Below are 23,214 nucleotides of genomic sequence, written 5' to 3'. Positions count from 1 at the left end.
GTATGAAGTAATACTTCATTGTGGTTTTGATTTGTATTTCCCTCATTCATGATATCAAGCACCTTTTCATATGTCTGCTGGCCATCGGTATGTCTTCTTTGGAAAAATGTCTGTACAGATCTTCTTTGCTCCCTGCTTAATTTTTATCTTCAGTACATATCACTGTCTAACATGCTATATATTTTATATATTTTACTTACTGTGTATTTCCCCCAAAGGTTAAGTTCCACAAGACAAGCAATTTTGTCTAATATGTTTATTGCTATTTCTTTGGTGTTTAGGATAGTGTCATGCACATGCAAAGTACTCAAAACATATTTACTGAGAGACAGAATTTTTTGGTACAGTTTACACTATCCCAATCAAAGGAAAGAATCAGTATAAAAAGGGAGGGGGGATATAGCTAAAGACCACTCTAACAAATAAGAAATATAATTATAGCTTTCATTTATTATGTCTTCTTTCAATCATTTATTCACCATTTTCTACTTGCATTTTTGATGAATACCTGGGTTCAACAAAAAAGGAATAAATACACTAAGTAAAGTTCATTTATTATTCACTATGTTCCTCTTTTGATTTTGAGTCTTTACTCTCCTGGAGCCCTAAAAGGATCGCATCAGCCTCTAGTATCGTTGTATCTGTTGTTGCTCCCAGGAACCTAGATGTAAGTTCAAGATCTAATAGCCGCAGCCGGACTCTGGTTCCTCTCTGGTATTTCCTAAACAGGAAGAAAAAGAATTCCATGAATTTTACATATCTTAATGTGAACAACTAGTTAGAAGTAAAATTCAAATTCTAATTTGAGTTGGTTCAAGATGAAATCAACACTTCCTTAAAAAAAAGTTAATACTGGCACCTGAGAAATAGTTGTTTTTGACAGAAAAGTAATTTGGTTGTATCAGAATTTTCATCTTAATTACCTCTAAAGATTTTATACCCAAAAATAAAAATGTATTCCAAACTGAAATTCAAACAAATTGGTTCTTAAAACTGGTATTTTGATGTCATTCATTTTTAAAGTCAGAGAGCATCAAGGGAAAGAAAAGATTCCCAGATATGTGTGTTTTTCTTCTAAAATAAAAATCTTGTAAATATTACAAAAGCAAAATGGAAAAAAGTCTAAGAGCAAAGTACTTAGTATTGGGGTTGACTGCGCTGTACCTAATGTGCAATGCTGACCATAATATGATGGGCCACTTTGGTCAATAAAATATTCAAGTGATACCAAATGAAAACTGACAGTCATTTACTTTTCTTCCTTCAATTACTTTAGAAATTTAATACCAACATTTTGAAAAAGTACAGGAGAGTGAAAATACTGTTTCTGACTGAAAATCACAAATCTTTAAAGGCTTAAATATATACTTCAGGAAGATGATTAAAGATGGCAGCATGAGAGGTGAGACAGAGGTTTCCTCCTAAAACTGTATATAATATGAAAATATAATAAATACAACTAATACTGAAAGAGCAATAGGAAAGGGACCCGTGTCAGACTGCATACACCTCGAGAAAAGAATAAACCTAATGGAACACGGTACATGCCAAAGCCATGGCCCGTAGGGATCCAAGCCCTTACCCCACTCAAGCTCACTGGGGGGAGGAAGAGAAACGGAGCAGGGAGAGAGTGGGGGCTTGGGACAAACCTACATTACACGATACTCTCGTGACTAGGGAACTGGAAAGCTAAGAAAGGCAGAATACCTGGAGAGACTGAGATTCCAGCTCCTTGTGGAAAACAGGGATCCATATCCGGCTGCTCTGGGACAAAAGAAAGGCGGGCAGACTGAGAGACTTCCTAACAGCGAGAGGCTGCTAAAGGGGCAAGGACTGCACAGAGCTTACTGCTCAGGAGAAAGGACAGGTAGACAAAATTGTCTGGGTGCACTCTGCCCAGCAGGTTGGGAACTCTTAAGATCTTCAGGCACTCCAGCCCCTTGGCTGGCTGTGCATCTCCAAGGACCCCCTCCATGATAAGCAGTCAACTAGCCTTCCTCCCAGCCAGCCTGCACCTGGCTCGCAAAGCAGCAAACCCTACCTTGGTGTTAGGCCAGCCAGAGGGAAGCCCCGCCTACAGCAGCTACAAACGCAAAGCAGAGAGGCCTGTATCGGTGTGCTTGGCCTATTGGTTCTGGCACTGGAGACAGGCATAGCAGCCAGGAAGCAAGAAACAGCTCTTTCCTCCCCCCAGGCACCAACACCGCTCACTTGTGACCCACAACATTGCTCCAGGGGCTGAGCAGCTCCAGAGAGGAGAGCTTATGGGCACTAGAGGGAGCCACATACAAATATGAAATGTCAAAGGAACCTGGTTCAAAGCAAAATGATAAGTACACAAAAGAAACGGTCAAATGAAATCGACCTCATGAATCTTCCTGAAAGAGATTTCAAAATAAAAATCATGAACATGCTCATGAAAGTACAGAAAAATATTCAAGAAGTCAGGAATGAATTCTGGTTGGAGATCCAATCATGATGGAACACAGTATTAGAAATCAAACATACAATGGAAAGTTTTAAAACCAGATCAGATGTGGTAGAGGAGATGATAAATGAAATAGAAATTAGAGAAGAGGAGTACAAAGAAGCTGAGGCACAGAGAGAAAAAAGGATCTCTAGGAATAAAAGAAAATTGAGAGAACTGTGTGACCAATCCAAATGGAACAATATTTGTATTATAGGGGTACCAGAAGAAGAAGAGAAAAAGGGACAGAAAGTGTCTTTGAAGAGGTAATTGCTGAAAACTTCCCCGATCTGGGGAAGGAGATAGTCTGTCATGAAAGGAAAGGAGTGACACACAGCAGCAATTCACCGGAGAATTCCGCTTTACTGGGGAAAAGTGCTGGGTTATATATGAAGGGGCATGGGGGTGATTGTGGTGTTACTTCTACGGGGCTGGTGGCTATTGGCTAGGTGCTGGGAGTGGGAGTGGGGAGAGAGGTGATTGGTCTTTAGGTGGCGCCGTCGGGAACTGAGGACCCGGAAGAGAAGCTGGAAGTTCGCTATCTTACTGGTGGGGGCCCTTCATTCCCCCCTTTCTCCTCTATGGGGTTGTGGACGTTGCTTTCTCTCTGACTGCTTCCTGCTGAACGGGGGCGGAGAAGGGAGTGAGGGCTTGAGGATTGGGGGGAAAGGGTTGATAGGACTCCCCACAGTAAAGACGAGTAGATGTGGACTTCTTCAGGTTGGAAATCAATGAAGGTTCCCTGTAACCATAGGTCGAGGACTTGTTGATTCTAATGGTGCCAAGAGGATACGGGTGCCAGAAGCCAGTCGTCTGCGGCCATTGTTTCCAGGAACAGTTTCCAGCAGAGAGAGGGGTCCATCTCAGCGTGTGGTGAGGAGGTCACGTGAGGGTGAGGGATCTTCTGTGACTAAAAGCTGGTAGTTCCTGAGTAAAAGCTGGTTGAAAGTTTGATTAGAGATTTCTCTGACTTGGGATTTGATGAACTTTATTATACAGGGTAAGAAGAGACAGGCGAGAAGAATGATGATTATGGGGCCTGCAATGGGCCAGAGCCAGGTAAGGAGGGGGTTTGTTAGTATTGAAGAGAATGGGTTGGAATTGGAAGCAGAGTGGAGGCTGGAGGCAAGGTCGGTGAGTTTGGTAATGTCAGTTTCTACAATGCCGGATTCATTGATGTAATAGCAGCACTCTTCCCGAAGGAAGACGCAGGTGCCGCCCTTCTTGGCTGTAAGCAGATCTAAGGCCTGCCAGTTTTGAAGGGTGACCTTAGCTAGCGAAGTGACCTGTCTTTGGAGAGAGGCTAGGGAATCGGCAGTGGATGTCAGGGCTCTTTCAAGTTTGTCGTTGAGATTTCTAATTGCCCATAGAGAGTGACTCAAGGCTCTTCTCAAAAACCCTGCACCAATGGCTGAGGTGGTCAAAGAGATACCGACCATGATGGGAAGGAAAGCAGCCCTTTTTGTGCATGAGGGCAAGGGAGGTTGGAGCTCAAGGAATTCTGCCATGTTGTAAAGTGTAAGCTATGGGATTAGGGTGACGAGAATGCAGGGTATATCGGAGTTGGGAGGCAGTGAGTTGAAAAGACTGCCATTGCACTAAAAGAAGTGTCCCGGTTGAGTGAAAGTCTTAGAGCCGGAGGTAGGGGTGTAGATAGAGAGGCAGTGAAGTGCGCTGGAGGGGGGTGGAGCTGGGCCTACACAGTGGTGGATGGTGAGATTATCTGCATATTCTGGTTCCCATAGGGGTATGTCTGCCAGGGGGTGGAGGGGTTGTCCTTCTGCATGGAAGAAGTAGTTGGAAATATTAAGGGGCACGGCGGCCAGCAATGGGCACTGTAGTGATGCGCACAAGAAACAATTGGCGGTGTTGAGGGTGTGGTTGAGAAAGATGGTGGTGTCTTGAATAAGCTGCAACTAAGAGTAGGAGGAATAAGAAGATGAAGAAGTGCCATCAAGAGTTTGGATAATGACTTTTTCGGAATGTCCGATATCTGATGCAACTTGAGAGAGCTGGGAGTGAGAGGGAACATACTCTCGAGAGATATGAAGGGTACCATGGGGGGGACGAGGACTCCTCATAGTAAACTGAGGCTGTGACCCCGGTGGCCCATCGAGAGTCCCAGGGACTTGGGACTGATAAGGAGAATGAGCCGTTGGGGTATCTCATGAAACGGTTGGAGGAGTAATACTGTGGGTACCGGGAGTTACCCATGTAGTGAATGGCGCAAGACCTGTAGGGACATCTCCCGTAGGTGTCTTGCCATCGCCTACAATAGGCTTGTCTTTGGTCATAGAGGAAGCAGAGGTAGGGAGAATAAAGGTAGCTGCTAGTGAACACTTCGGTGGAGGGAGGAAGAGGAGGTATAAAGGCTCAGAGCAGCTTTTCAGAGGGCAGTCTGATGTGGCAATGAGGGCAGTAACTTTTGTTTGATGCTGTGTGTAAGTCTGTCTGACTTTGAATCGCCATACAAAGGAGGCTGGGGTGGTGGGGAAGACAATAGGAATGAGGAGAAAAAGCAAGAGGGCGGTAAAGGAGGAAAAAGTCATGATTTGGGTATGGATGGCAAAGGGGGTGAATGGGATTTTGGAGGAAAGAGGACAGTAAGGTCAGGAGTCTGGAGGGAGGGAAAGTCTGTAAACTTTTGTAGGTTAAGAGATCTTTTAGGTGATGTGGGGACAGAATGGTAAGGGGCGCCCCGAATGTCAGTTTATGAGCTTCCTTCTGCAAGAGCTGTCCAGCAGCTAATGCCTGTAGGCAGGGGGCTCATCCCCGAACTGTGGGGTCTAATTGCTTGGAAAGATAAGCTAATGGGGCAAAGGATGGGCTATAATATTGGCCTAGGACTCGTAGAGCTTGACTGGACTTCTCATGAATGTATAATGAGAAGGGCTTCGACAAATCAGGAAGATGGAGAGCTGGGGCTTCTACAAGGGCTTGACAGAGCTTAATGAAGGAGTGTTGGGGTGAGAAGGATAATGGTTCTTCAGGGGGGCCCTTGCTGAAGTCGTATAGGGGTCTTGCCAACAGGGAGAAGTTAGGGATCCATGCTCTAAAATACCCAGCCAGGCTTAGAAAGGAAAGGATTTCTGTCTTGGTTTTGGGAACGGGCAGGTCAGAGAGGAGCTGTTTTCTGTCTAAGGTAATGGACTTTCTTTGTTGAGATAGAAGAAATTGGAAGTAAGTGACAGAAGGGGAAGAGATTTGAGCTTTGACAGGGGATACCCAGTAACTTCTGGAAGCTAGAAGGTTAAGTAGGGAGGCAGTGTCAAGTTGAGACTGTTCCCACGAGGGACTGCAGAGTAGAAGATCGTCCACGTATTGTAATAAGGTGGACTCGGAAGACTTGTGGCAAAACTGTCCAAGTGAGTTGTTCAGAATGTCTTGTGTATTGGTCCATCCAGGTGAAGGTGAAAAAATCTTGGGAGGAGGGGTCTCGAGGGATAGAAAAAATGTGTCTTTGAGATCTAGGACTGAGAAGTGGGAGGCTGAGGCAGGGATCTGCAATAAAAGGGTGTATGGATTTGGAACTAAGGGATGGATAGGGACAACGGCCATGTTGATGAGGCGAAGGTCTTGGATGAGGCAGAAAGATCCGTTGGTTTTTTTAACAGCTAATATGGGGGTGTGTCCCCACTCCCACTCCCAGCACCTAGCCAATAGCTACCTGCCCCGTAGAAGTAACACCACAATCACCCCATGCCCCTTCCTATATAACCCAGCACCTTTCCCCAATAAAGCGGAATTCTCCGGTGAATTGCTGCTGTGTGTCGCTCCTTTCCTTTCATGTCAGACCATGGATGGGCACAGATCTTCCAACACAAGGGACCCAAGGAAGACAACATCAAGACATATAATAATTAAGATGACAAAGATTGGGATAAGGCCAGACTATCAAAAGCAGCCAGAGAGAGAAATAAGATCACAAAGGAAAGCCACCAGGCTATCATCAGACTTCTCAGCAGAAACCTTACAGGCCAGAAGTGAGTGGCATAATGTATTTAATGCAATGAAGCAGAAGGGCCTCTAACCAATATTACTTTATCTGGGGAGATTATCATTTAAATTTGAAGGAGGGATTAAACAATTTCCAGATAAGCAAAAGCTGAGAGAATTTACCTCCCACAAACCATCTCTACAGTGTATTTTCGAGGGACTGCTATACATGGAAGTGTTTCTATGGTTTAATAGCAGTCACCAGAGGTAATAAAAACCACAGTAAAGTAAGTAGAACAGTTAATTACTAAGCAAATGCAAAATTAGACCAACTACCCCCAAAGTCAATCAAGGAATAGAGAGTACAGAATATGATACTTAATATATAAAGAATGGAGGAAGAAGAAAAAGGAGGAGAAAAAAAGAAACTTTAGATTGTGTTTGTAATAGTATACTAAAGGAGTTAAGTTAGACTCTTAGATAGTAAGGAAGTTAACCATGAACCTTTGGTACCCATGAATCTAAAGCCTGCAATGGCAATAAGTATGTACCTATCAATAATCACCCTAAATGTAAATGGTCTGAGTGCACCAATCAAAAGACACAGAGTCAATGAATGGATAAAAAAACAAGACCCATCTATATGCTGCCTACAAGAGACTCACTTTAAACCCAAAGACATACACAGACTAAAAGTGAAGGGATGGAAAAAGAGATTTCATGCAACCAATAGGGAGAAAAAAGTAGGAGCTGCAGTACTTGTATCAGACAAAATAGACTTCAAAAGAAAAAAAGTCACAAGACACAAAGAAGGACATTACATGATGATAAAGGGGTCAATCCAACAAGAAGATACAACCATTATAAATATCTATGCACCCAACACAGGAGCACCCATATAGGTGTGAAACAAATACTAACAGAATTAAAAGGGGAAATAGAATGCAATGCATTCATTCTAGGAGACGTCAACACTCCACTCACTCCAAAGGACATATCAACCAGACAGAAAAAAAGTAAGGAGACAGAGACACTGAACAACACATTAGAACAGATGGACCTAACAGACATCTATAGAAGTCTACACCCAAAAGCAGCAGGATACACATGGAACATTTTCAAGAATATATCATATACTAGGCCACAAAAAGAGCCTCAGCAAATTCAAAAAGATTGAAATTGTACCAACCAGTTTCTCAGACCACAAAGGTATGAAACTAGAAACAAATTATGCAAAGAAAATGAAAAACCCACAACCACATGGACGCTTCATAACATGCTCCTAAATAACCAATGGATCAATGACCAAATAAAAACAGACATCAAGCAATATATGGAGACAAATGACAACAATAATTCAACACTGCAAAATCTGTGGGACGCAGCAAAGGCCATGCTAAGAGGAAAGTATATTGCAATACAGGGCTACTTCAGGAAAGAACAATCCCATATGAACAGCCTAAACTCACAATTAACTAAACTAGAAAAAGAAGAACAAATGAGGCCCAAAGTCAGTAGAAGGAGGGACATAATAAAGATTAGAGCAGACATAAATAAAATCGAGAAGAATAAAACAATACAAGGAATCAATGAAAACAAAAGATGGTTCTTTGAGAAAATAAGCAAAATAGATAAATCTCTAGCCAGACTTATCAAGAAAAAAAGAGAGTCTACACACATAAACAGAATCAGAAATGAGAAAGGAAAAAATCACTACAGACACCACAGGAATACAAAGAATTATTAGAGAATACTATGAAAAACTATATGGTAACAACCTGGATAACCTAGAAGAAATGGACAACTTTCTAAAAAAATACAACCTTCCAAGGCTGACCCAGAAAGAAACAGAGAATCTGAACAGACCAATTACCAGCAACGAAATTGAATTGTTAATCAAAAAACTACCTAAGAAGAAAACCCCTGGACCAGATGGCTCAATTTTCTCAAGCATTTAGTGAAGACCTAATACCCATCCTCCTTAAAGTTTTCCAAAGAGTAGAAGATGAGGGAATACTTCCAAACTTATTCTATGAGGCCAGTATCACTCTAATACCAAAACCAGGCAAAGACACTACAAAAAAAGAAAACTAAAGACCAATATCCCTGATGAACATAGATGCAAAAATACTCAACAAAATATTAGCAAATCAAATTCAAAAATATATCAGAAAAATCATCCATCATGATCATGTAGGATTTATTCCAGGGATGCAAGGATGGTACAGTATTAGAAAATCCATCAACATCATCCACCACATCAACAAAAAGAAGGACAAAAACCACAAGATCATCTCCATAGATGCCAAAAAAGCATTTGACAAAATTCAACATCCATTCATAATAAAAACTCTCAAACAAAATGGGTACAGAGGGCAAGTACCTCAACATAATAAAGGCCACATATGACAAACCCACAGCCAACATTATACTTAACAGTGAGAAGCTGAAAGCCTTTCCTTTGAGATGGGGAACAAGATAAGGATGCCTACTCTCCCACTTTTATTCATCATAGTTCTTGAGGTCCTAGCTACAGCAATTAGACAACACAAAGAAATAAAAGGCATCCACATTGGTAAGGAAGAAGTTAAACTGTCACTGTTTGCAGATGATATAATATTGTACATAAAAACCCTAAAGACTCCATTCCAAAACTACTAGATCTAATACCTGAATTCAGCAAAGTTACAGGATACAAAATTAATACACAGAAGTCTGTGGCATTGCTATACACTAACAATGAACTAGCAGAGGGAGAAATCAGAAAAACAATTCCATTCACAATTGCAACAAAAGAACAAAATACCTAGGAATAAACCTTATCAAGGAAGTGAAAGACCTATACCCTGAAAACTACAAGACATTCATGAGAGAAATTAAACAAGATACCAATAAATGGAAACACATCCTGTGCTCATGGATAGGAAGAATTAATATTATTAAAATGGCCATCCTGCCTAAAGCAATGTACAGATTCAATGCAATCAAAATACCAACAGCATTCTTCAACGAACTAGAGCAAATCATTCTAAAATTCATATGGAACAAAAGACTCCAAATAGCCAAAGTAATCCTGAGAAGGAAGAATAAAGCTGGGGGGATTATGCTCCCTAACTTCAAGCTTTACTACAAAGCCACAGTAATCAAGACAATTTGGTACTGGCATAAGAACAGAACAATAGCCAGTGGAACAGACTAGAGAGCCCAGACATAAGCCCAACCATATACAGTCAAGTAATATATGATAAAGGAGCCATGGACATACAATGGGGCAATGACATCCTCTTCAAAAACTGGTGTTGGCAAAACTGGAAAGCTACATGCAAGAGAATGAAACTGGATTGTTGTTTAACCCCATACACAAAAGTCAACTCAAAATGGACCAGAGATCTGAATGTAAGTCATGAAATCATAAAACTCTTAGAAGACAACATAGGCAAAAATCTCCTAAATATAAACATGAGCAACTTCTTCCTGAATGCATCCCCTCAAGCAAGGGAAACAAAGGCAAAAATGAACACATGGGACTATATCAAACTTAAAAGTTTCTTTACAGCAAAGGACACCATCAGCAGAGCAAAAAGGCATCCTACAGTATGGGAGAATATATTTGTAAACGATGTATCTGAAAAGGGGTAATATCCAAAATATATAAAGAACTCACACAACTCAACACCCAAAAAGCAAATAACCCGATTAAAAAATGAAGAGACAATTCTCCAAAGAAGAAATTCAGATGGCCAACAGACTCATGAAAAGATTCTCCACATCACTACTCATCAGGGAAATGCAAATTAAAACCACAATGAGACATCACCTCACACCAGTTAGGATGACCAGCATCGAAAAGACTAAGAACAACAAATGCTGGTGAGGATGTGGAGGAAGAGAAACCCTCCTACACTGCTGGTGTGAATGTAAGCTTGTTCAACTATTGTGGAAAGCAATATGGAGGTTCCTCAAAAAACTAAAAGTAGAAATACCATTTGACCTGGGAATCCCACTCCTTGGAATTTACCCAAAGAATACAAGTTCTCAGAATGAAAAAGACATATTCACCCCTATGTTTATTGCAGAACTATTTACAATAGCCAAGATTTTGAAGCAACCTAAGCGTCTATCAGTAGATGAATGGATAAAGATGTGGTACATATACACAATGGATACTATTCAGCCATAAGAAAGAAACAAATCCTACCATTTGCAACAACACGGATGGAGCTGAAGAATATTATGCTCAGTGAAATTAGCCAGGAGGAGAAAGACAAGTACCAAGTGATTCCCCTCGTTTGTGGATTATAACAACAACGAAGTAAAACTGAAAGAACAAAACAGCAGCAGGCTCACAGACTCCAAGAAGGGACTAGCGGTTACCAAAGGGGATGGGTGTGTGAGGGCAGGTGGGGAGGTAGGGAGAAGGGGATTGAGGGGTATTATGTTTAGTACACATGGTGTGAGGGGTCATGGGGAAAACAGTGTAGCACAGTGAAGGCAAATAGTGAATCTGTGGCATCTTATTACACTGATGGACAGTAATTGCAATGGGGTATGGGTGAGGACTTGATAATATGGGTAAGTGTAGTAACCACATTGTTTTTTCATGTGAAACCTTTATAAGAGAGTATATCAATAATACCTTAATAAAAAATTATAAAAATAAATAAATTTATACTTTAATTACTCTTAATTTTAAAATTAATTCTATAACAAATGAAAAAGTTCTCAAAGTCACTGGAAAATGATTTTCACAGACCACATAATGAACAGTCTCGACACAATATCTGATTAACTATTCTGAAGGAATTTAGAAATAGTCTATTAAGTAAATTAATGCTATTTAGGTTTTTATAAGTTATTTTTCTTTCTGATTATGCCTTCTGTGAAACCTTTTGTAAAATTTAGAAAATCTGAAGTCATATTTTCTAGTCTTATATGTATATTTACATACATGAACATGTGTATGTATTTGACAGCATGGATATTTTGTTTAAAAAAATTAAAGAGATATCCTAAAGTCTTAATTGAGGCTTTATATTCTCAGAAAAGAGCAATTATAGGACATATTCTATATGAATTAAATCATGGGGAAAGAAAGGTTAATTCAGAGAAGGTAAAGGTGAACGCTATTTTCTGCAGTACTTGGAGCTGTAACCTGGGTTCAAGTGGATTCTTTCATTTGTCTTCACAGTAATTCATTGAAACAGCTTTGATTCATGTTGACTCCTCCTTCCCTCCTTTCCTGCAGCATCCAGTTAGTTAGAAAGTTTTGTTCATTTTTTAGTTAGTTAGCAAGTTTTGTTCATTTTTTAACACAGATATTTCCTGAACTTAGCCCTTCCATGTCTCATCATCCCTAGTTAAAGCCTGGGGGATGACAGGAGCTTCCTGGAGCCCACCTTTCTAGCTCACTTCTCATGATGGGTTCCACTATTGTGTGTGCTCACATGGCGATGCTGTAAAGGCCATTTCCACATACTTCCGTTCCTCTCTGCCTTTGCTTCCAGTGCCAGCCCTGCTTGAACTTCCTTTCTATCCTACTGATTCTTAAGTATCCAGGTAGAACTGGATACAACAAATGTTGCTCCAGAGAGCCCTGATATTTCCCTTGTCAGAATGAAGAGTCAGTTGCTGCAACTCCTGTGGAATAAAGAAGTTTTGAGTCACACAGACCTGGATTCAAATCTGTGCCCTGTTGCTGCTTAGTTGGGTAACTCTGGGTAACCTGCTTTCCTTGAACCACAATTTCCTCACCTATATTATTAGAGATTCCAACCACTTTGCAGGTTTGCTGTGAAGCATGAATTGGATAATATATTTAAAAATACATAGCACAGGAAGTGTAAATGTTAGTACCCCTCACTTACTTGTATTGGTTATCTGTGTCAATCTCTGATTTCTCATTAGTTTGTACATGCCCCAAGATCTGGCACTGCATTTATCTCTGTATTCTCCCAGTGCCAATGCCACGGGTACTCAAATGTCAAAAAGCTGATATGACACTTGTGGACGAAAGCCATCAGGTCATGGATTACCTAGAATCTCTATTTTCTTGGCTTTAGCAGCTGTGTGGGCTGGTATATGTACTTAGCCCTCTCTGAAATTTGCTAGGCACAGTGCTTAGTGTAGAGTGATAAATAAATGTTAGTTCTCTTCTTCCACTGTTTATTGTTGGCCTATTTCTTTCTACTTATTTTTAGGAGTATTGCTCATAGGTGAACTATAAACTCATAATGAGGAGAGGCTTGTCACAAACACTTGTGACCAAAGTTCTGGGCATAGTCACTGAAGAGGAAACTCAGTATAAATGGTTCTGTGTCATATAAAACTGTCCCCATTTTTAGATGCAGTAGGCTTTAATAATATGAATGCCTTGCCTTCATCTCTAAAAATTTTGTAAATTCTGGAAATTATTGAGTGAGCTGGTAAAAGAAATGAAAAGCAAACTGCAGGTATTAGTGTGCACTGTATGAGTGAAGAATCATCCAAATGTAAATATTGTACAGGAAAGAAAACAAAAAACTTCTAGAAGATTCTCTGATCTATGCCATCTGGAAGTAGCTATTTTTACTTCTATGGTACTTGAGTTGACCTTGCGCTTTAGTTATTTCTTCCCTATCAAACTGTCAGCTCATTGAGGGCAGGGATTTAATCATAGCAGCCATTAGTCCCTTTCAATACTGTGAGGAATACGTTCCACTTAATATAGCTACTTGAACAATAGTTTTCTCATTTTCCAGTACATCAGAAGCCCCTGGGGAGCTGGTTAAAAATGCAAATAGAGGTAAGCAACCCCAGAGAGCGACCTGGCAAATCTGGGGTGGGACTTAGGAATTTACCTTTTTTACAGACTTTCAGGTGATTCTGATTCAGTGTCTCTGGTCACCACTTGAGAAAATCTGGCCTAGAATCACCTTTATTGTGTACAATCAAGTGCAGGAGAGAGGACAGCCTAAACAAACACAAAGAGCCAGTAAAAGGAGGGTCTCTGACAGGACTCTGTGGCCATGATTAAATTAAAACCCTTCAAGAGTAACAGATGTTTTTCTGAAGTGATGACAGAGTCTTTTAGGGCAAGTAATTTAGATGGACCCCTCCACCCCCCCACCAAAAAAAAGACAATGAGAATATATAATGGAGAAATGCACTTAAAGAGTCCCTGAAACAATGCCCACTGACATGGTGGAGTGGGGGGTTGCATCTCCTGCACACAGTCTGTTCTGGGAAATCCAGGACATGGAAAAGTCATCCTTTTTCTCCCTCAACAGCAGCACCAGCCATACAATTAATGTGTTCATCCTTACTTTAACTTAGAAAAACTTTATTAAAGAGAAAGAAAATAACTAACGTATTTCTGAGAACTCCATTCCTGCCAATGTAACTTGAGGTGAACCTTCAGTATGGTAGTCTGTGATAGCCACTTATACTATTTTGTCTTCCCATTTGGGTTTCCACTGTTCCACATTGCAAGATTTAAAATGAATATGCCAGCAAACTCTTTTCCCAGAGTGCTTGTGGAGTTTTTAAAGGGTCACTTTAGATTTTGGCCTAAGTATACAAATCCAGAAGAAGCAATGTAGGTATTGACAGCATGGGCTTTGGAGCCAGACCACTACAGATGTGTCCAGCTCTAACACTTATAAACAAGCATCTCTGAGCTAGTTACTTTATTTCTGTTTCAGTTTCCTCATTTGTAAAATGGGAGTAATAATTTTGCTTCTCTCCTAGGTTCTTTTGAGCATGAAATAAGTTAACATAAGTAAAGCCCTTATCAATGCTCCATACATATTAGCTCTCATTGTCAACACCACCACTACCAACCTCATCCTCATCCAGACAAACCCAGTGACACCTGTTACTCGAGCACTGGGATGACGGGGCATACAACAGCATGCCCAATTATAATGAAATCAATAAAGGATTCCCATAGAAGGGAAATTTGGGAGTGAGCTTTCTTCCAATATTTGCTTTGATTCAAGTCCTACTCATTTTAATGGCATAAACATCCCTCTTTTAAAATATAACATAAATGTTCTACAAAACTAAAAACAATTTCTTTTGAAATGACTGCTGAATTTCCGTTGAGGATGTGAGGCAAAATAGCACTGAACAAAAGCAAATAAAATTCAGAGAACTACACATTTAAAAGAGTCCACATTTCCCAGCATTAACCACAAAATAACTGGAAGCAAGAAAACAGCATATATTGTCAGCCACAAAAGGGTCAGAGTGATTTATCCAGTACTTTTCGACAGTAGCTCAAGGAAGATTGAGGGGCAAGTGAAGCGGTCTAACTTTACTTCACTCTTGCTTCTTTAATTCTTGAAAGAGTTAAGCCTTTATGAAACTACTGGTATTTTAAGGTTTCTTGGAGGGGGAAGATAGTAATTTCTATAGGTTCATTATTTGTTCTTCCAAGAAGGATTTTTTTAAAATCTAGCATTTCAATAGTAGACTTAACTTCTAACCTTATCAACCACCTCCTTTCATGATTTTATAGACCTAAATCTCTCTCTTCTATGTCTTTCTATAATGGGATTTTATTATTCTTTTATTTAACTAGTTTTTCCTTGTTCCTTGGTTATATCAATGGACTCTTTCTTCCAAAAAATGTACAAATGCCCGTAAACAACATTTTGCTACAATTTCATGGGGTTCACAGATTGCCTGTAAGTCATATGGACTCTAAAGTCCTACTCCAGATTTTAAATTGCTTTATTAAATATCTATTTAAATATTTATTAAGTATCTGTGATAATGGAAATACTCTATATATTTGTTATTGAGCACCTGAAATACAGCTACTGGGGCAAAAGTTGAATTTCAAAATTATATTTAATTTTAATTAATTTAAATGAAAGCCATGTGACAGTGCAGCTCTAGACAATTTCAAGTTGACCATCAAAATAGCACACTTTTCCCACAATATATAAATATACACTGAGGCAAAAAGACTAGTTTTAAAGGAAAAATAGCAATTAAAATATAATTTGTTACAATACATAATGACTACTAATTAGATCCAGCAATAAATAACCAACCAGATCCATATCTGCCATTACTAACTGCTCAGTATTTTTCTCCTTTCTGTTACTTTCTGTATTATTATTCTTCGTATCTGTGTGTGACATTGTTCTACATATAGAGCAACTGAACTTAGATATTTTGAGGTTAAACTTAAATTCTCTTTTAGAGAGCTTCCCCCATTAACAGACATAAAATTAAGACACATGGAAGTCACTTGCCTAATGCCACAAACTGGTATAAAAGGAGTCACAGACTTTTTACCTTTTCTTTTTCTTAAATTCTCAATTACCTGTGACTTCTGGCAAGAAAGGTAAGCTTAATCCCTTTAGAGGTGGTAAGAATTTACCACTTCATGTGGTCTTATAATGTAAGCCATGGTGCTGTCCTCTAACACATTATTTCAACTGTTCTCTATCAGAAAAACAGTTATTTTCACTGGTAGCAAATAATGAATTATCAGAAAAAAAATCTCAAAAAAATTGTTTTGTCTTTTTACATTTTTTTTTAATTTAGGAAAAATACCCCAGACACTAGTTTTTCAGAAATCTTGTATTTCATATTAAAACCATTTAATACTGTTGGTCTTGAAAGGCAAACAGAGTATCTCCAATGAGCACATTCAGAATAAAAATAGGCTGTGTTTTTACTGCTTGGTGTATTTCTTTTAACTTAAAGAGCCTGCCTCTGACTGATCTTTGTGAACTGCAGCCTAAATGGATTCAACCCCAGCCTTCACCATGACTGCTCTCTTCCACTGTGCACTTTCTCAGACCATATGCTGCAGTAAATGAGTCTGCATGTCTGAGCTGTTTAGGAAAAGGGTAATTAAATCTGGTTTTGCATTTCTGTATTAAGGGACATGGTTTAAAGACTTTCTTTGGAGAGGTTTTTGACATTCTTTCCACATTCTTCAACATCTGTCAGTGCATGCTAGTGATGGTTCTCATAGACTTAAAATAGAGAGAATCTTTCTGACTAGTTCTTTGATATAAATACATTAAATAACACAAAACTGACAAATACAAGACTTGGATTGAACCTTAGTACCCAAAGAGAATACTGTGAGGAATTTTGACTGTGCTAGTCAATTTAGACATCTTGCTGTAATCATAATTTGCAGAGGTTTAAAAATAGTTCTTTTGAAATCATTAACCATCTAGGTTTTTATCCAAGTTAAAATAGTTTAGAACTTTCTCTGATTTTCTTACAATTCCTCATTTATAGTTTAAGCCTTTAGAAGTAAATTTCTTTCTTTTTTGAAGAGAAAATGTGAAAATATTTGATTCAATTAATACCTGTTTTTCTAGTTCATACAAATGTTCACAGTAATGTTGATTTATATGTGAGGCCAACAACTTGTCCCTGTGTGTGCTGTGCATGAAAGAGAGAGTGTATGAGTGAGCATGTGAAAATCTGTGTATTTTGACACCCAGACAGTTCATTTAATGAACAATTTCCTCATCTTTAAAAAGCATAAAGCAGCATAGACAAAAAGCTTTTGCAGTTCTATGATTTTTATTCCACTTTTCTGCAATTGTAAGTTTTTGAAAACTGACACAGCCTAAAATATTATGTACAAAATTATATATAATCCAAATTACATATAAAATGCAAAATTTTATTAATTTTTATTAGCCATATAGATATTATTACAGCCTTAACTATTCAATTAACAAGTGAACCTTTATATGAAGACTACTTGGTATATTTTGGATTTGTCTCATTTTTTCAAAGTACCATCTGCCATGGTTCCTTGACCTCAACAGCCTATTGCTACTTTCTGTTCAATGTGTAAGATGCCTATCAAGAGTCTCTCACCATGGTACTATCTGTATTGCATTCTCAAGCTCAGCAACCACGACTAACAAAATAAAGGCAGAGTGTGCTCATAAAGTTCTATAGCTTTCCAATATTTCTGTTCATTAAAATTTTAAATAGAGCACAAATCTTAAGTTCTAATTTATTATCCCAGATCATTAGAAGATAAAAATGGGAAATAAAAATTATAATCATAACTTATGCTAACTGAATTATTACTAAAAGCACTTTGAAAAAACTAATGATTATCCCTTTAAAATTACCATATAAAGTGTGCCTATCGACCAGGCCAAAATAACAATACATACCAATTGGCAACATGCCCTCATAGCAATAACAACAGATACTGTTCATAATACCAAACTGTAGTTCCTCAAATTGCAAGCATTCTGGGTAAGGATTTTATATTTTATATTTTTCTATAATTCTAGTATAAATGTATGATTCTGTTTTTCCCTTAAATCAAGTTCTTTTTAACCTTACCCTGCTAGTTGGATTTTGTTGCCACTAAAACCAGAAGTTTTGTCTCTTATTCAAACACTGACTTATTTTATGAAATGTAAAATAGAGCATTTTTCATGTCCAATAAATAACTTCATTTTTTGATGTGGAATATGCATAAAATATAATGTGCACTTAAGATATGGTGTCAATAATGGTAGTTATAATCTTTTCTCAGAGTTACAAAATAAGATAAATAACAAATTAGGGAAAGGAAAATCCTATAAAACTGTATCAAGTCTATTTTTATAAAAAATGATTTGTTGCTGGTCATGATATGACTGAAACATACATACACAGAGAGACGGGCTTGGGGTTGGGGGGAGTAAACAAATAAAAGTTAAAAAACCCCAAAACAAAAAAATTCCAAAAGAAACAGAAGGAGTCAATGTTTTCAGGCCCCTAAAATACAATGATAAGTAACACTGGAATCAAACTTGGAACTACTGTTATCACATCTAAGCAAAAAGGGATACATTTTGTGGAATATAATTTTTATTTTATGAGAGAAGACTATATATACATTTATTGCGAGATATAAGTTTTGTCAGTGTAGAACAGAGAAGGAATATGGGCTTTAAAGAGTTACAGAAAGATCTAGGTTTGACTGTGACTGGGTGCAAGTAATCTACCTTGTATGGGCTATTAACTTACCTGTAAAATGAGGGCATGTACACTACCTGGCAAGACTGATGTGCAGCTTAATGCATTATGACGTGTGCAAAGTGCCTGGCACATAATGCATACTCAATAAATTGAGTAGCTATTAAGAAATTCACCACGTGATACTTATAATAAGTGTACTAGATAACTGAAAAGATACTAACTTTTAATATGATTTCATTAAATACTAGAATATTGTTCAAATAGACAAGTCCAGCAGCCATCTTCAACACATTTTAAAGAAAAAGAAAACAAAACTCATTGAAGGCATTCTTTAAGTTTGAATTTGGGGCAAGAGAAGGGAAATAAAATCCAGGATTCCTTTATAATTTACTGGGACAGACTTGGCAACTCTATAGGGACTCAGAACTGGAAGACATTAACAAATGCCTTTTTACAATTTTTATTTTCTTTAAAAAAAAATACTGGCGCTAGTATCTATGCCTACAGTTGCTTGTTTATGTGTGTGTATTAGTCTGCTTGGGCTGCTGTAAGGAAATACTACACGCTAAGTGTCTTAAACATCAGAAATGCTATTTTCTTAGAGTTCTGGAAGCTGGAGGTCCAAGATCAAGGTTCTGACTGATCCAGCTCCTAGAAGAGACTCCTTTCGGCTTGCAGACTGCTGCCCTCTCACTATATCCTCACATGGCCCTTCCTCAGTGCATATGTGGCATGAGAGTCCCCCTATGTCTCCTCCTTTTATGATTTGAACTCACTTAATCCTTATTACCTCCTTATGGGCCCTAATTTCCATATATAGTCACATTGGGGGTTAGGGCTTCAACATATGAACTTTGTAGTGGATCATAATTCAGTCCATAACATGTGTTACTGTTATATGAATTCCCATTTGTGTGAGTACATGCATATGTGAAATGTCTTGAAACAAATACTGGTTACCATTTTGTACAAAACAAATACTCAGGATACGAAGAATAAGTCTGTTATCTTAAGGAGTTAAGAGCATAGCAGGGAAGATAAACAACTATAGCAAAATGTGAAATATGTAAAAAGGTATAGTAAGGTATATGCAAATGTAATGTGTATTATGTGTAAATATATATGTATATATAAATGCAAACACTTCTATCAGGAAAGAAATGTCAGGGAATCCTAGGGAGAAGAGCTCACATTTATGTTAAATTTTATAGAATAAGTGGGAATTCACCAGTGAGGCAGATGAGACCTACCTAAAATCCAGCCTCTACGAAAAAAGTCTTCCTCTGACTATCCACCCTGAATATATATATATATATATATCCTGTTCAAGAATAATTACTGTTAGCACAGTTCACTTGGCCATTAAAGAAGTGGTGCTCTGAGGTACAATTTTTACTATTGTCTTGAACTACTATTTAAATCTTTTGTTATCAACAACTTTGAATGAATGTATTTTTGTTTTCTAACTGTAATATAGGCTTCTTTATGATAGAGATCCTATCTGATGTCCAATCCTTCAAAGAGCAGGGCTCAGTAAATGAATGTTGCTTTGAATTCGTGAGTCTGAAGAATGCAGAAGAGAGAGCTTAGGTCTGAGAATTAGGAGCTTTATCATCAGGTTCTGACTCATTAATGAAGACAGTATTACTGGCTAATTTCTGGGGGTCTCCCTGTTTTCTGTCAAAAGAGAATGTTGCCTACATATCTGTTGGTGCTTACCAGCTCTCTACCTCCAAGAACATACTGGTTCCATCTCCCATTCAGCAACCTTATCTATTTAGGAGGGAACGTAATGATTCAGTCATGACTATCTTTTTTATAGTCTCCTTTCCCTTTTAGGAAGAGTTGTCTTTGTTGTATTTTCAAAAATATATGTGGTTTTGGGAGGAGATTTCTGCTGCTCTACTCACGCCGCCATCTTGGCTCTGCCTCTCCTTTCCCTTTTTGTTCAGATTTTATGTAAGCAATTAAAAGGCCATAAAAACTCATTCAATATTATATTTAACATAAAAAGGAGCATCAAGGGGAGAACAACTAAAAATATTTAAATTATCAATCCTTAAAGCTTACATTTTAACCTTAAAATATAGTTAGTATCTATGTTAACATCTAGTGCAGCATAGCTAGTTGTTCTACTTCAACTATATGGAAGACCCAGATACTGCTGGTAAACAGTTAAAGAATACTCACTTTTGCTTTCTAGTGATTAGACTTAAAACATATGGTTTAAACATCTCACAATATAGTATTCATATTTAAACAGAAACCACTCCAGGTATACACAAAGAGATTGCTTATGTATGTCATGCACCGTCTTTTTGTAACAAAACATAATCCTAAATGAAAAGTGGGTTAAGGGGAAACAACTCAATTAAAAATATATTTTCTTATTCTGAAATAGACTAATTTAGTAATTATCAAAAAAAGAAATTCAAAAAAATGGTTCCATTTGAAAAGCAGTTACAGTTCTATCTTGAAGGTCACAAACTCTTTTGTTGGGTCACATTAAACTGGTTGTTAAAAACTAGTGCTTGCAAAAGTTAGCTCTGATGCCCAAGCATGGGACAGGCTCCATGACCACAAAACTATGCCAGCTCTACCTTTTAGAAAGAGTTTGCCAAGATGAGTGTGTTATTAGCCAGGCTTGGCTGAAACAATCCACTGCCCACAAAGCTACTTTAATGTACTGTCTCTATTGAAAATCACAGTGATCCAACAATACATTACGATACTTTCCCATCACTGCAGCAATTCCCACCACAGGCAACACTTTGTCTCCAACAAAGAAGGCTCACATTCTACGCCTGCAAAAACCCCAGTCCTGACTAGTACTGTATGGCTGCCAAGAGGAACATCTGTGTGCTCGACAGTATACAAAACTGGCTTTTTTTTCTGTTTTCTTCTTTTTTATTTCCTAGACAATAAACTGTGTGATTGCTTGGTAAGGAAATGGTCTTTCATTCCTTTCCTCTTCCCTTTTATTCATTTTTGTTTGTTTAAGATGACAGTCACACAACTACATCTGCCATCTACTATTACTTTAAATCCAAATCCTGAAAACATGGCAAAATTTATTTTCTGATTTCATATGAGCTTTAGGCTTGTGATCATCTAAGGACTGCTAACTTTAAAGATGAAGATCCCTAAGAAAAATAAGTTATCTAATTTAGAGAATATTCTAGAACTTCATTTATATTTATGGTGATAAATCCAAATAAAACACTAAACTTATATACTCTCAAAAATAAAACAGTTGTAAACTATACATTCCCTGTAAAAATTTACAATGTAAATTATTATTTCCAGAAGAATATTACATTCTGGTATCTTACACCAAGAAAGACTTGTCTGTTATGTTTACCTCCAACCAAATCAATATTTGGCCTTCAAGAAGTAAAAGAAATTAAGACACATCAAGAGACAAATGGACAAAGACTATGACTAGGAATCTGCTAGAGGAAAAATACAATGCTAGAGGCCTACAACTTCCATCTGACCCCCAAACAAAAGAAAAAGCTCAATTACATTAATGATCAAATAGATGCAAATTAAAATTTAGACACGTTTGTTATCAATATGGTTGATACTTAAAAATAGAGTACCCATGTTTGCAAACAGACCTTAAATTAGTGCTGTCTTTCTAGGGAACAATTTGGCAATAGATTGTTTATATCCATTGGCTGAACAATTTTACCTTTAGGATTTCCTCCAAAACAAGTGAGAAGAGATGGGCATAAAGATGTTTACTACAGCTTTAAAGTAGAAACAATGTATAAATAGCCAAATATCCAACTATAGAGGATTTAAAAAATAAATTATGATACACTTCTATAAGTACTATACAACCAAGAAAAATAAGGTTTAAGAGAATATATAATAAAAAGAAAATGTTCACTGTACAGTTAGTAAACGGAAATACCAGTTTATAAAATATGATATATGATGGCAACCCACCTTTCAAAAAATGTATGCTTAAAAAAAATTAAAATGTTAATAATATTATCTGATGGTGGTGTGATACTAAATTTCTCTATTTTGTAATAAACATGCCCTTAGTTTTTAGAACCAGAAAAAAGTCCTTGAATTACTGCCTCTTACAACTGATGGCAAAATTTATTATCACTAAAGAAATAAAGAGTGACTCATTTCTTTTCAAAGATATGCTAACATTTCCCTGGGCTTTCAAGAACTTCTGTTGAAAATCATGCAAAATTTCACATGAAAGCTGTAGCAAGAGACAAATAGGAAGAAGGAATCTATAAAATAATTTAAGGGGCTGCAAATGGAAAAAATCTCTTAGATTTATCATTTTAAGAACAGGAGCAATCACAAAATTGTAGGTCAAAAAGTTTACTGACAATAGAGCTGACTGACATTGACTTTCATAGCCCTTAAAGACCAGTCCATGTGAAATGCACCTCTGACTTTTAGTACACTGAAACACCATAAATAACTCAAATTTGTGCATGTAATTATTGATAGAAATGGAATAAATGAAAAATAATGCAGTTTTTTATTCTTCAAATCAAAGACGATATGGAGTGTACTTTTACCTTTCATAGTTTGACATAACCTTACACTATGTAACCGGGTTGGTGAGGAAATCACATTTTGGTTTTATTCTAAAAGGTATTTTCTAATACTTTACATTCAGTACGTTTCCTCTCCTCTGATATTGTGCATAGGAGCCAGAAAGCTACAAAAAGATCTATGAGTTCTGAAATCATGCAAAATATGGGTTGGATGCCTCATGAAAGACAGTTATGGCACTCTTTTTCCATGACACATTTTGTAATATAGTTTAAATCAGAAAGCTTGGTTGCAACTCTGCTACAGTAATCTGTCCATGTATTTCATTTGAA

General features: G+C 37.7%; 1 protein-coding gene across 1 annotated transcript in view; it reads right to left on the bottom strand.

Moving 5' to 3' along the window:
- Positions 1 to 430: 430 nt before the first annotated feature.
- Positions 431 to 23,214, bottom strand: part of LOC118929399 (tumor protein D52) — a 288,249-nt gene continuing 265,465 nt past the window's right edge. Inside the window, exon 3 of the mRNA XM_057497948.1 lies at positions 431 to 721. Coding sequence (XP_057353931.1) covers positions 556 to 721 — 166 coding nt within the window. The 3' untranslated portion in view covers positions 431 to 555. The remainder of the gene's footprint in view (positions 722 to 23,214) is intronic.

Source organism: Manis pentadactyla, chromosome 3 (genome assembly GCF_030020395.1).
Source record: "Manis pentadactyla isolate mManPen7 chromosome 3, mManPen7.hap1, whole genome shotgun sequence".
Lineage (NCBI taxonomy): Eukaryota > Metazoa > Chordata > Mammalia > Pholidota > Manidae > Manis > Manis pentadactyla.
This window is presented reverse-complemented; position numbering and strand designations above follow the sequence as displayed.